The 14404-nt window shown below is 32.7% G+C and overlaps 1 protein-coding gene across 3 annotated transcripts in view; it reads left to right on the plus strand.

Moving 5' to 3' along the window:
• Nucleotides 1-14404, plus strand: part of ftz-f1 (ftz transcription factor 1) — a 228197-nt gene that overhangs the window by 154545 nt on the left and 59248 nt on the right. For 2 of the 3 annotated variants that reach the window (XM_076408309.1, XM_076408310.1), the window contains exon 2: nt 8537-8854. In XM_076408309.1, coding sequence (XP_076264424.1) covers nt 8537-8854 — 318 coding nt within the window. Of the gene's footprint in view, nt 1-8132; nt 8855-14404 lie in introns of those variants that run through there. The other variant, XM_076408308.1, reaches the window with a different exon arrangement.

The following is a 14404-nucleotide window of genomic DNA, read 5'->3' on the forward strand; positions in this document are numbered from 1 at the left end:
TTTTAAACATAATCAACACAACTGAAAAAATTAGTCAGTTAAAAGTCGAATATTAATAAACACATACTCTGAAAGTCCCAACATCTGCTATATTCTGGTTTTCGAATAAACCTTATATAATACATATAACAAAATATAAATATGTGGACACCTAGCCTCATAGTATAGTCCTTTTAAGTCTAATGCTATAATAACGATCAAGAAAAGACTATAACATAATATTTATCATTGTTTAAATAATTTTAATGCCAAAATAATCCTCCACAATATATATATATATATATATATATATATATATATATATATATATATATATACCACTGGTACCTAACAAAGGAAATATTTAAAATAAACTAAAAGTATTTAATGCTTTTTAAATAGTGGCCTTGCTTGTCTTCGATCTGTCAAAAGGTAACAGGCTTAATTATTAGATATGAGCCATCAATAAAAGTGTTTTAAGTAGAACCCATAAGTTTTGATAGCTACTTAAAATTATATTGCTTTAGAGTATATTTGTAACATGAAATATAATGTATTTATATAATAAATTTATTTATACAAATGCGTATTTTTTCTGTTTGCAGTTAGTAATAGTTACTGATGTAACTTTAATAATTAATAATTTCCATATCTTTTAATTTTTGTTGTTCAAAACGTTGCTCTGAGTTACTCTGGGTAACTCAGTTGCTCTTAGACAAAGCATAACGCGATGATGATGGCTTGACACCGATATTAATTTTAATAAAGATTTATCGCCTAATTTGTCGAATTGTTTTTTTATTTTTATATATATTTTAAATTCTCCTTTTACCAATTATGTGTTTATCTGGACTGGGCCTAAAATTTAACGTGGACTCCGAACCACTGTCCTCACTGTCCTGACTGGCGAGTGACCAACTTTAGAAATCATCTCAGAAGACATCCGATCTTACTCAGCCTGGTTACTGGCGTGACTGGTATCATTTTCCTTGTCGGATTTTACATTCTTGTCTAGAACATTCACAAATTTTAAACAACCACAAACATAAATTTACAACAATGTCCCAGCAGGATTCGAACCAGCGGCTATCGCAACAGTAGGAGGACCGTTCCATCGCCTTTACCTTTACCGTCATCTAGATAACAGCAGTTTATTATATACATTTCTTATATTTCTATTTCAAAAAAAATGTCCAATTTTTTTTATACTGTTCATATCGGCATATACCTATGTCAGATGGTCACAATCATGAGTTAATATCAATTTTTATTATGCCCGTATTTCTATTATTTCCAATAAAATGCGAAAATTAAATAAATGAGTTATAATTATATATTTCTTCGGTTTCTCTATTACTAAAATTATAAATTAATTTTATTTATTTTTCAATACAATATTCCACAATGAAAGTTTATAAAGGTTATTGAACATTACAAACTATTTCCAACCAATCGCGACATTCTGTCTTGCTTGAATTCAATTACTTAGAAATCATTCGCTCTATTCGCTTCTATTCTTTGGAAATATAAATTAAAAAAGAAATAAAACCAAATCCTGCTAAAATGTCATGCAAACTACCCGCTTAAGTCGAAGCGTTAATATCTATAAAGGTGTTTTGGGCTACTTTTACTCAACTTATTACAAAACTTAGTATCAGCACGTTGTTCCATTGTTTTTTTTTCTTCGACTGACACTCAAATGGCATCGTCACGTTTTATTTGTCACCGGCAGTGCCCGAAATAAAATGTGTCAACGCCTGAAAATGGCGAGGAAAGCTTAAATTGATCTGATATTACATAAGTCCCACAATTACTTAAGGACAAAGCGCTATTGAGTGTATATATAATACAATGCAACTGTACAATACTATTGCAACAATATCAATATTATTATGGCGATATTATCACTATTTTTCTTAGCCTTTCTTCTAAGTATTATTAAATGAAATTGATTCAAAAATAGCCAAAATAGTTATTATCTGTTCAAAGTTTTTTCTTCAAAATTATAACTAATATTTTGAATATTTTAGCGTACATCTGACAACCAGACGGCGACCGACTGTCAGATGTATGAAAAATTCTTGAAAGCAATAGTGATAAGAGATTTTAACTTCTTACCTATAAATTATCGTGGCTGTATAATTAACTGTAATGTTAGAATAAATTATATTTCATAATATTTTTGTTCAATTATTGTATTTAGATTAGAATTAGAATACTTATTTAATTATGATACATTTTTGAGATATATATTTTCCATTGTTTATATGTTGTATGTAAATCTATAATAATATATACAAATCATTCTAAATACAATTCGTATTTTTTTGTTATTACATTTTTTTTCAAAATTAATACCAAAATTAAACTATATTACATCGTTACTACAACAATATATCTTAAGAAATATTAATGCATTATAATAAATGACCGTATTGCAACAGAGTATAATTATTATAATTTTAGTTATTTTTTTAAATATCAATAATACACATTTTGTTTTAAATATGCCAACAATTTTTCAAGATTGCTAGGTGCCTCCCACCCGCACAGAACACTAAAACTAAAGACATTGACACTGTCATCAACGAATCCAACTCCGTCAAAAGACCAGTAACCCCCGCCTTTCTTCTCAACCATTTTGTGTCTCCAAAGTCTCTACAGACTATGATCGGCAAACTTCAAACCAAAAAATCTCCAGGTTTCGATGGAATATCGATTACCCAGTTAAAAAAGCTCCCGCATAAGCAGCTCGCAGAACTGGCAAACATTATTATCTCCATCATGAGACTGCAACACTTCCCGGCGTCTTGGAAACACGCACATATAGCGGTTATACCCAAGAAAGGAGCAAAATCATCTCCATCTGATTACAGGCCTATCAGCCTTCTCAGCGCCATTTCGAAGCTTGCCGAGAGGGCAATACTCTACGCTCTCAACTCTTTCACAAAGGAAAACAACATCATTCCAGATGAACAATTCGGCTTTCGCGCTCACCACTCATCCGTCCATCAAGCTTCCCGTCTGGCTGCACACATCCATCATGCTCTTGACCAACGTAAAAAGCTTGGAGCAGTTCTTCTGGACCTAACCAAAGCCTTCGACAAGGTCTGGCACGACGGATTGTTCGCAAAGTGCGTGCGGCTAGGCCTCCCAGAAGACCTAACCGCTCTCATCAAGTCCTATCTCTCGGACAGATCTTTCCAGGTCAAGATCAGGGCGTCACTTTCCAGTCGTAAACAAATCGATGCTGGCGTACCTCAAGGTTCCCCGCTGGCCCCAGCCTTATTTAATCTCTTTATTTCAGATATGCCGAGAAAAGAGCATATTGACGTCGCCTTTTACGCTGACGACACTGCTGTCTTCACGGCCGCCAGGTTCGAAGTTACAATTCATGAACGTTTACAGAAGCAGCTCGATCATGCGGTCAAGTGGTTCAAATTCTGGAGGTTGCAAATCAACCCCCTGAAAACCCAGGCCATCATTTTCCACAAGAAGCGTTACGCACTGCGCGTCTCGCAACTTAAGATCGACACCGCAATAATTCCATGGCTGGATAACGTCACGTACCTAGGTCTTCACTTCGACCGGCGGTTCGGTTGGCATTCCCAAATCCAGAAAGCAATCCAAAAAGGTTCGGGGACAACAAACCTGCTATCTCCTCTGATCTGCCCTTCTAGCAGACTTCCAATCTCCATCAAATGCTTATTTTACAAGATGTTAATTCGGTCCGTACTCCTCTACGGATCTAATGTCTACTTCAAGTTTGTTACACCCAACCAGGTCAAACGGCTTCAAGTTTTCCAAAATAAGCTCCTCAGGAGAATATTAAACGCTCCATGGTTTGTCAGAAATAATCAAATTCATAGGGAAACTGACACTCCAGAAATCAAACACTTCATATCTCAATCATTCCACAAACAACAACTCAGCTCAAGTTCTTCTGAAAACGCGCTTGTTCGCGAGCTGGTCGACATGCTGGGAGCTTAGCACCGCGTCACCGCTAAGCTCTCCCCCTTTTCCAGACTGAAACGACCTCATCCGTCGCTACAGTCATAACTTTTGCCCCCATACAACAGTAACCAGTTGTGTGTTAACTCAGGTTCGCGAATCAATAGAATCGCCGGGCCCTCGTGCCCAATAACGGCTGCCCGATCAGCGGGTGCCATATCCCCAAATTTAATGCAGTAGCAGTGGTGATCCACAGGGGTCAACTGTGAGGCGGTTTCGGTTTAGTGTATTGGTAAGCCCAGAGGCAGTCCCACATAACCCGGTCCAACTTGTCACTCCAGGGCAAGTCTCCGCGACCAGGTATGCGTCATGCATTCCACCGCCTGGTTTTTAGGCCAGAACAAAAAAAAAAAAAGATTGCTAGGTTTTATCTTTAACTAATATAATTTATTGTCCAATTTGTTAGGGATTAATATGGTGATTAATAAAAAAACATATTATATAGCCATTTAAATTAAATTTAATTTTGACCTAATAAAATTATTTATTAGCATGTTATTCTGACCAAGTCATATATATTTAATCATGATATATTTTTGATAACAATTATCAGTTATTTCAACTGTTATTAATTGTTTATATGTTTTTATTATAAAATCATTTTAATTATAATTCATAGTTTTTTCTTATTACATTTTTTAAAATTAATACCAAAATTAAACTATATTACATCGTTACTACAATAATATATATCGATATATTTTAAGCCACTGTAATATATGATCATATATTGAAATAGAATGATAGGTTTCTTAGAATTATTCTAATATTTATTGATTAAATTGATACATTATGATTTAAACATTAATAATTTCATATATATTCTGTAAAAATTGATTATATGTAATTGTTAAAAGGATAATTATATATTCTCTTTATTTCACAATTTTAGTTATTTTTAAATGTCAATAACAAATATTTTATTTCAAATATGTCAACAAGATTTGGATAATTAAGGCTAGAATCTTTATTCTAAAATTTATTGTCCAATTTGTCACGGATTAATATTAGCAATTAATAAAAAACACATTATAAAGTCGTTTAAATTAAATGTTGTTTTGACCTAATAAAATTACTAATTAAATAATTCATTTTATATTACTGTCAATTACTAAACAACAATCTGGCATTAAACTATCAGAATTGCGGAGATTCACGATAGCAATACACTAAATTCTATTTTTAATAATGGAAATTCACTGAATGAGCCAAGTATCATTAATAAATTTCATTTTCAATGAAGTTGTCTCGTAAACTGTACCATTTTTTTCGATAGGCTTAAACATGCCGCCCCTGCAACGATGCTGAACAACTGCCGTTTGACAAACGATCGCTGGGCCTACAACCACCGTCCCCACCGGCATTCGAGCCGGTAATAAAGGGCTACGTAGGGCAGGTCTTAGAGGGATTTTACCTTCGGTGGCAACATCGCAGGATCGACCACATGATGCGCGATACAAAAGTAGGTCAGTAGGCCACCCCACCAATATTTCTCACGGCCGCGTCGAGCCCCACTACGCCTGCTATTAGGCTGCGGCGTTGCCGGATGACCGCCCAATTCCTATTTGTTCGGTTACGATTTCATAAGGTTCTCTTCTGATCAAGACGAATGCAAGAATGAATGAACGCGTTTCTCCATAATTTAAATCAATCGATTTTCGTTTTAATGGTGTTTTATGCTTTTGTTTTTTAGTCGCTACTTGATGGATTATTACATAATAATATAAATGTAGCAGGAAAAAATTAGCATTAAATTTAATTTCGATGTTTTGATTAGTTCGTGCCTGAAAACACAATCGGACTATTTGTCCGATATATTTGTTTGTTAAGGAATATGTATACTAAGCCGTGAAATTCGTTATAAATTTAATTTGATTTTATGTGGGTCATACTGTATCATAAGTAACCGGAAATATTATATATTATGAAACTGTTACTTTCTCATTTTTTCCCAATATTTCTAAGAGATTTTATGTCACTATAATATGTCATTTTTATTATTGATGTTATTTTGATTAATTTACGTGAATTCCATATACATTGTGAATAAAAATTGTGATAATTAAAGCAAACTTTTAATGATGCTCCATATAACTAAACAATGAAAGTTAATGTGCCTGAAGCATTACTCACAGTTTTGTAATGTTACGACACTTGGTAATTGGTGTTTTCACTTTCGTTTCATAGATTCAACATTAACGGGGCAGTTTCTAAAAAAAGCATCATTGCAAAACAAAGTTTCATTCTAAAAGGATATTAATTAAAATTAAAACTTTGATATAATTCACAGAATATATTTACTAAGCTCATGATAATTAAAACAGACTTTTAATGATACTCTATATACTAAACAATGAAAGTTAATGTGTCTGAAGTATTACTCACAGTTTTGTGATGTTACGACACTTGGTAATTGGTGTTGTCTCTCTCATTTCATAGATTCAACATTAATAGGACAGTTTCTTAAAAAAGCATCATTGCGAAAGAAAGTTTCCTTGTAAGAGAATATTAATTAAAATTAAAACTTTGATATAACTAAAATAATAAATTTACTAAGACCATGATAATTAAAACACACTTTTAATGATAATCTATTATTAGACAATAACAGTTAATGTGTCTAAAGTACCACTTCTAGTTTTGTAATGTTACGGAACTTGGTAATAGGTGTTTTTTTTTCATTTCAGTTTCATTTCATAGATGCAGCATTAACTGGTCAGTTAAAAAATATGTCATTGCAAGACAAAGATTCATTGTAATAGTATACTAATTAAAATTTAAACTTTGATATAATTTAAAGAATATATTTACCAAGATCATGACAATTAAAACAGATTTTTAATGATGCTCTATTGTTAGACAATAAAAGGTAATGTGTCTGAAGTATTACTCGTTGTTCTATCATATTATGTTACTGGGTAATTAGTGTTTTCACTTTCATTTAATAGATTCAATATTAATTGGGCAGTTTCTAAAAAAGCATTATAGCAAAACAAGATCATTATAATTAAAATAAAATTTTAATGAAGCTCTATTATTAGACAATAAAAGTTATAATTTGTGTTCAGTATTATTTCTAGTTTTGTGATGTTACGATGTGTCATGATATACATGATATGGGATATACATGATGTGGGATATATATGACATAAAAAAAAACTTATTCCAAGTGGTGACACACGTACAGAGTGTAATGAATACAGAATTTAATCCGATTTTGATGCATCACGTTATACGATTCCCTTAAAATCAATCAGTACCATCCAATAGTGACCACAAAATCAGGTAGTGCACTCCATTTACTTTCATTTCGAATAACATAAAAACCAGGAATGAACTAAACTATTTCAAGATTTCGATAGTTTCCCTAATTTTCGAAATGTTTCAATGTTTTCGCACACAGATGCAGGTGATTCAATCTGAATACTCTAACTAATACTCAAGACTAAAACCAACTTACCATTTCGTTATACCATTTATCAGCAAAGGCCTTCTTGGGAAAAAAACTGTAATATTATGTTAACACAATATAATATCAATCATAATTGATATTATTAGAGGGGTTTATTTAATTGTTATTTGCAAACGGATCACAATTGGATAAATTATGTTTGGACTAATATATCATGGTCAAAAATTAAAGCTGATTTTTAAATAAGTTAATTTCTGGAGATTCGATTTTTTTCTAAGAATAAAAAGAGCACTAATATAACAAAAGCATCATCACCAAGCGACAAGGCACGACAATATATTTCGGATAAATCATATGCGATTACCGATGCAAGCGAGAGCGAAAATGTGGCAACGCCGCGACAGCGCCTTACCGTGCGAGATGTGTGTTGTAAGTGTGTGTGTGTGTGTGTGTGTATGTATGACTTCACAGCAGTAACATAGACCTGGTTCAATGGAAAGTAGGTCAGTCACTTTCACTTGTTATTACACGAGCTGCCCGTAATCATTTCGTGTCGTACCCCAGAGCAGGCCAGTCGGCATCGAAGGGAGTCGAATACGCTCCAACCCGCCGAGCTCTTGGTCAGTCTCGCGTCGCCTACCGTCGCTAACGGACGTCGTCTCCGCCGACACTCCCGCCGTGGTTGTTTTTATTATTTTTTTACGTTATCATCCCGTGTCGCGAGTGTTGTGTCGTATTGTCATCTTCATCTTCGGATTCTATTTGGATTACTACCCGCCTACACCCCCGAACTGTGCTCGTTAGTGTTTCGCGGATTCTCTTCCCCCCGAGATATGGTCGAAATTCTCTTGTGCAGGTGACGGGTTCTCAAAGAAATGTTACTTGACATGGAAAACCATTCGACGTTGTTATCATTGAACATGTCCCCGTTCGGCGCCAACCAAGGGGACTCGCCGGCCGCCACTCAGGCCTCCAGCCCGCTGAGCCACTACGGCTCGCCACCCATATCAACCGCCTACGGCAGTTGTCAGCAGGCGATGGGCGGCGGCATGGGCGGTCAGCACCACCATGCCGCCAACATAATGATGGGCCAGACCGTTTCTAATCTGGACGCGTCCTATTTGTTCTCGCCAGGCACCCAGACCATGGGCGGCATCGATATGGCGTACCAGATATCGGGACCTGCGGCCACCTCTCTCGCCGGGGCCGAAATGCCGGATACCAAGGACGGCATCGAGGAGTTGTGTCCTGTGTGCGGCGATAAGGTGTCCGGGTACCATTACGGCCTGTTGACCTGCGAGTCCTGCAAGGGATTCTTTAAAAGGACCGTGCAAAACAAAAAGGTGTACACGTGCGTGGCCGAGCGCAGCTGTCACATCGACAAGACCCAGAGGAAGCGCTGTCCCTACTGTCGCTTCCAGAAATGCCTCGAGGTTGGGATGAAGCTGGAAGGTAAGTGTGTTTTTGTTGCTTCTTCCTCTTCGGATCGATATCGACGAACGCTGGATATTATAATCCATATAATAAACACTCACCTCACCTCCAATTCTCTATACCATCTAGTTAATCTAGTATAATCAGCTCGTTACCAAGAAATACCCATTAATTACTGTGATCCGTGATTCATTTGGCTATTGATATTAAACCAGTCATCACTGATAATTGCAGATACACTTAAATGGTCTAGAGTTTTACAAAACATACATTGTTATATTATATATAGCTATTATACATGGAATGTAATTGTATATACGAAGAGAATATAAAAAAAAAGAAATATTCCAAAATTTGTTATAGATCTATCTGAAAGAGTTACGAAAAATTTTAATTTAAATAAATTTCAAGACATAATTCCTTAAAATCTTATTGTCTAGAAAATTATGTAAACGGTCTGCTACTTTAAAACACAAATTTTACATAAAAATGCAATAAATAAAAATCTGTTTCTCTTATAAATGATGGTAACAATGTTTATACATGGTGATATTATATATATAGATAACTATTAAGCTTGGAATGTAATTCTATATCCTAGTATGTTTTTCTAAACAAGTGAAAATTAAATATTCTTTATTTGTTATAAAATATATCAGAGAGATACAAAAAAAATCCTTTTCTTTTTAAATGCCAGAAATGATGGTATTATTTGTTGATATCTATGATACTTGAAACATAATATTATGTACTAATTATATTTTCAAAAAAAGTGGAAATTAAATGTTGCAGATTTGTTATAGAATATCTATTAGTGGGTGGCTGTGAATTATAATAAATTTTAATTAATTAAAAGAATCCAGTAATAATATTGGATCACAAATATATACAGCACAGTTATGTTAATTTTTAAATACCATATTTTGAATACAAAATTGGTTAAATATTGATTAAAATTGCATTGTTGGTCTTCTTGTAATTTCGTAAAAGAAAAGAAATGTTGTAAATGCGATGAGTAAAAATATGTTTCTGTTTTAAATGATGGTAATAATGTATATACATTTTATATTAATTATGGATAGCTATTATACTGGGAATGTAATTCTGTATACTAAGTATATTTAAAAAAAAATGAAAACGAAATGTTCCAGATTTGTTATGGGATAGCTCTGAAAAAGCCATAGTAAGTTTCAATTGATGAAAATAATCCAGTAATGATTCTAGCATGATAAAATTGCTTAAGATCTTTGTTCGCCCAAGAAATCTTGTAAATGAAGTTTAACACGAACATGTAATGAGTAAAAATATTTTTCTTTTTTAAATCATGGTCACAATATATATATATATATATATATATATATATATATATATATATATATATATATATATATATATATATATATATGTACATTGTGATGCTATTTAGGTATAGTTGGAATGTAATTATTTAGTGAATGAATATATAAGTGCCTTAAGATTTAAACAACAAACGTTTTATTAAAAGAAACGACTTATGTATACATATAATTATAAAAATGTAAACAAATATTTCAACAGTGAATTATTTTTTTAGGTACAAAATTAATTTGCAATTTTTCAATTAAATTGTAATTTGCAAAATGTTTTCATTATTGAGCGTTTACGTTATCGAGCCTTTGTTACCTTACGAGAGTCTTCAAAATTTTGGCTTGCATGCAATTTTGGTATATCGTGTTATTAGATCCTAGATCCTTATAAAAATTAAAATAATAATTATTTCAAAAAGGACTCGAATGTTATTGTATAAAAGTACTTAACACCGACGCTACAGCGATTCCCTAAAGAACAGGGAGAGAAAAGCCCATTGTCTTTTTATTAATACCACGAAAAAACCCTACGAAGACAAACCGAACAAGTGAGATCAATTTCGACTCGATCTGGATTAAGGACAAAAAACAACGTTATCCCTACGCCAACCAAATTAAATTAGGAGAAATTTGTAGTTATTGATTGATCTACATAGATGTTCCCCACATTCCGATTCGAAATCTTTTAAATATATTATGATTAATTTAGAAAAACTTTCTCTCTCTTTTTCCGCGCTATTAAAACAAAATTACCAGCAGCTCTAGACCGGTTTATGAGTTACATTATAATTTTATTTTAATGCCCGAGTTCAATTATCTAAATTGCATTGAAAGAATAACGAATATTTTCACTCCTGTTAAGTACAGTTCTGTTCGATTAACTGTAATTAACATTCATTTGCATTACCGACAGAAAAATATAGTAACTGAACCAGTATGGTGGTTTTTTTTTCGCCATAGAACAGAATGAACGAACAACCGTAACATTTTTGCGCGACTAGAAATTGTACGATGAAAACAGATAGAAAGAAAATACGATGGAAAACGGGTTCTTTTGACATTTGGAATCTTGACATGATTACTGATTACTGGAAAGGTTAAATCACTCGTAATTTATCGATAAATTACGTCCGATTATGTAGTTTCTCGCATGACCAGCTGCATTATCACATATTATTATTGTAGTAGAATCTATATGTTATTTGAATGCTTGTATATCATTTTATTGAATTAATGAATGTGTTAGGGTATGAATGAGTACCAGGATTTTCTTATTTGTCAGTCTATAATTTATTTTGTTCCCGAAATATGTAAACTGCATCGGAAAAGTGAGAATGAGGAGAGTAGGATGATATCAAAAATAATGTTGTATTCACTTTGTTGAAGCCTTATTCATAAACACTTCGGATTCGTTCAATTCTAGTTCAATAGGCGACCTAGTTTTATCAAAACCTTGGAATTTAGTTTAAAAACAGGGCTTAACGTAACAGAAATAGAAGAAGCTTTTATTCCATTATTCTGTTTCATTTTCTCACAATGAACAACGACATTTTTTTTAAATTTAGCATTGCGTTGGGCTGAATATCATTTATATTAACCGAAGTAGTATACTACTACGATTTCTTGTATATGTACCAATCCCAAATACTCAGTCTAAAATATGTGAATCCGTTTCCCACTAGATACAAATTTAACATATCGAATTGTGAATATGATAGTGGGTGATTCAATACGTTCACTGCTTTGATTTTATATAAAATATTACCTTGGTTATATTTGGAGCCAGTAAATACCTACTAAAATAACTAATTGATTTTATGTAGAGAATTATAATTGCAATAATAGTTTTTATGGCTTTTTAATGAGTCGAGCTTTGATCCAAATTTTTTCACGTTTTTTGTATTACTTGTTTATTGTTTTCCTGTATGTTCAGTTTGTTTTATTTGTATATCATATAATTCTTCTGTTCATGTATAGTTTACTGGAGTCCTCCTATACGCTTGGACCGATTTTCATGAAATGTTATGTGTGTGTTTGTGTGGATTTTCGTGTGGTTTAGATTCACAACTCGGCCGATGGGGGTGCTGCGATATCACAGCAAAATCATCAGTTGGATATTATTGTGGATCATTATTGTTTTATTGTCGATATAAATTATTCCAATTATCCAAACAAAAAGCTTCAGATGTTTGGCCAGGTTATCGCCTGTTGGGTTTTAATGTTTTTACCACTTATTTTGATTTAATCGATCTGTTGGGGTGTTTTTTTTTCGCGATGTTGCTCGGATGATGAATTAAAAACGTCACTTTTTCCCATGAATGAACCTTATCTGACTGTTCGGTTTAACCGCTGACATAAAATACAAATTTATGGCAACTGTGATACGATGTATCGCGTATCAAGACGCAGATTTGAAAAACGATCCGACGACATGAGGTAATTTACTTGTAAACCGCGAAATGTGGGTCATTTGTCAACAAACGATGGTTGTGCAACGATCTTAACTAAACTTAAGCTCTTTCAGCTGTGCCCATTGCCAATTAGTAGTGGCGACACCATTTTACATACATACATAATACAAACATATTACAAAATCGATTCGATTTGGTTTTGATTATTATCATGGGATATCATCATTGTGTTAATATAAAAATAGTATTACAGATTTTTGCATTAAACTACATATTTAATCAATCCTTTTAAAACATTAGTGTTACTACTAGGATCTTGTTTCTGCCATTTTGCTTTTAATTTTAAGTTCTTGATTACTTAGGGATGCGTTATTATATCATATATATTCAAATGAAATAATACACAACTTGTTTGGCCTGTTTCAGTTTAAAAACAACATCGTTATGATTGTATTTGTATTACACGTTCATGATCATGATATATCAATAAATAAAGGGGAATGAAAGCCAGAACCAACAGAATTACCAAATCAGGGACCTTTTGGTCTGGTCAAAGGTGTATAGGCGATGCGAAAAGTTGAAACCAATTTGCCTACTCCAGTAACATTTACTGTGAAATCACGAACCGAAATACCATCCTCCGACTTGGTCGAGAAATGATTTTATAATGCGAAAATGTTGCCAGTTCGATTAACATTCATATCACGATTAAGCACAAAGAAAACTTTTAAGATTTTAATCCGTTACTGATATTCGATATTCACAATATTAAGTTACGTCTTATATTAATCAGACATTAGTTTTTTCCTACACCTCTTCATGTAACACAAAATACATCCGTTTCTAGCTTAATTCTTTTTCTGTCATAGTTTTGCACTGTTGATAACATTGGTACCCACTAATTAAGGACGTCACAAGTTTTGAATCATTGAATTTATCAATGATAGTGTTAAACACTAGGAAATATTCTAAAACTTCTGGTCATGATATTGTGGTTTGCGTTTGGTAATAAGAAAATTACTAACGGTCGCTAGTGAACAACAGCTCTAGTCATAATTTAGAGAAAAAAATGCAAATAACTGTGCAATTGATCCGTTTCCGTTTTTTCTTTTTTTTTGTAGTTTTAATAATACCCCATTTTGTTTAACAACGTGTAATAGTCAAGAAAAACGTTATCGTCTGTGGGAATTGTTAATTTTAATGGCTCTCGCGCGCCATTGAGTCTTCAATTCGTATGGAAATAGTGTGATACATCTCACACATACATATGACACGTGAAAAATGGTACTGAATTCGCACATGTTTTACGCACAACTTATACAAACATCCACCTACGGAACATTTCCCATTTATATATATATATATATATATATATATATATATATATATAGAAATGAAATTTTTAAAATCATCATCATTCGATATTAGGCATAATTAATTATATTGTTATTTGCAATTCTAATTATCAATGATATAATAAATTCCTCTATTTTTCTAAATGGAGAATTATATTTTAACGAAATTCAGTTGTATTTAATTAAATCTTTTTTAAATTAATTCTTGATGAAATAGAAGTTTTTAATTTTTTTTTTTTGATATTTACACTGTTTAACGATTATGTTATTTATATTTAAAATCATCTTCACTGACTTTTTTATATACATTTTACATAATGACAAAAATTAGTACAAGACCGATTTTATTATACATTTTTCGATATCGAGCCTTATCCCAGTCTTTGGTGAAATAATATTTATACATGTCAGTGCTGTATATTTTATTACATGCACCTTACTACACAAGTTCAGATA

This window comes from Rhynchophorus ferrugineus, unplaced genomic scaffold, assembly GCF_030347505.1.
Source record: "Rhynchophorus ferrugineus isolate W39M unplaced genomic scaffold, kcgeb_rfMv2 rfM6, whole genome shotgun sequence".
NCBI lineage: Eukaryota > Metazoa > Arthropoda > Insecta > Coleoptera > Curculionidae > Rhynchophorus > Rhynchophorus ferrugineus.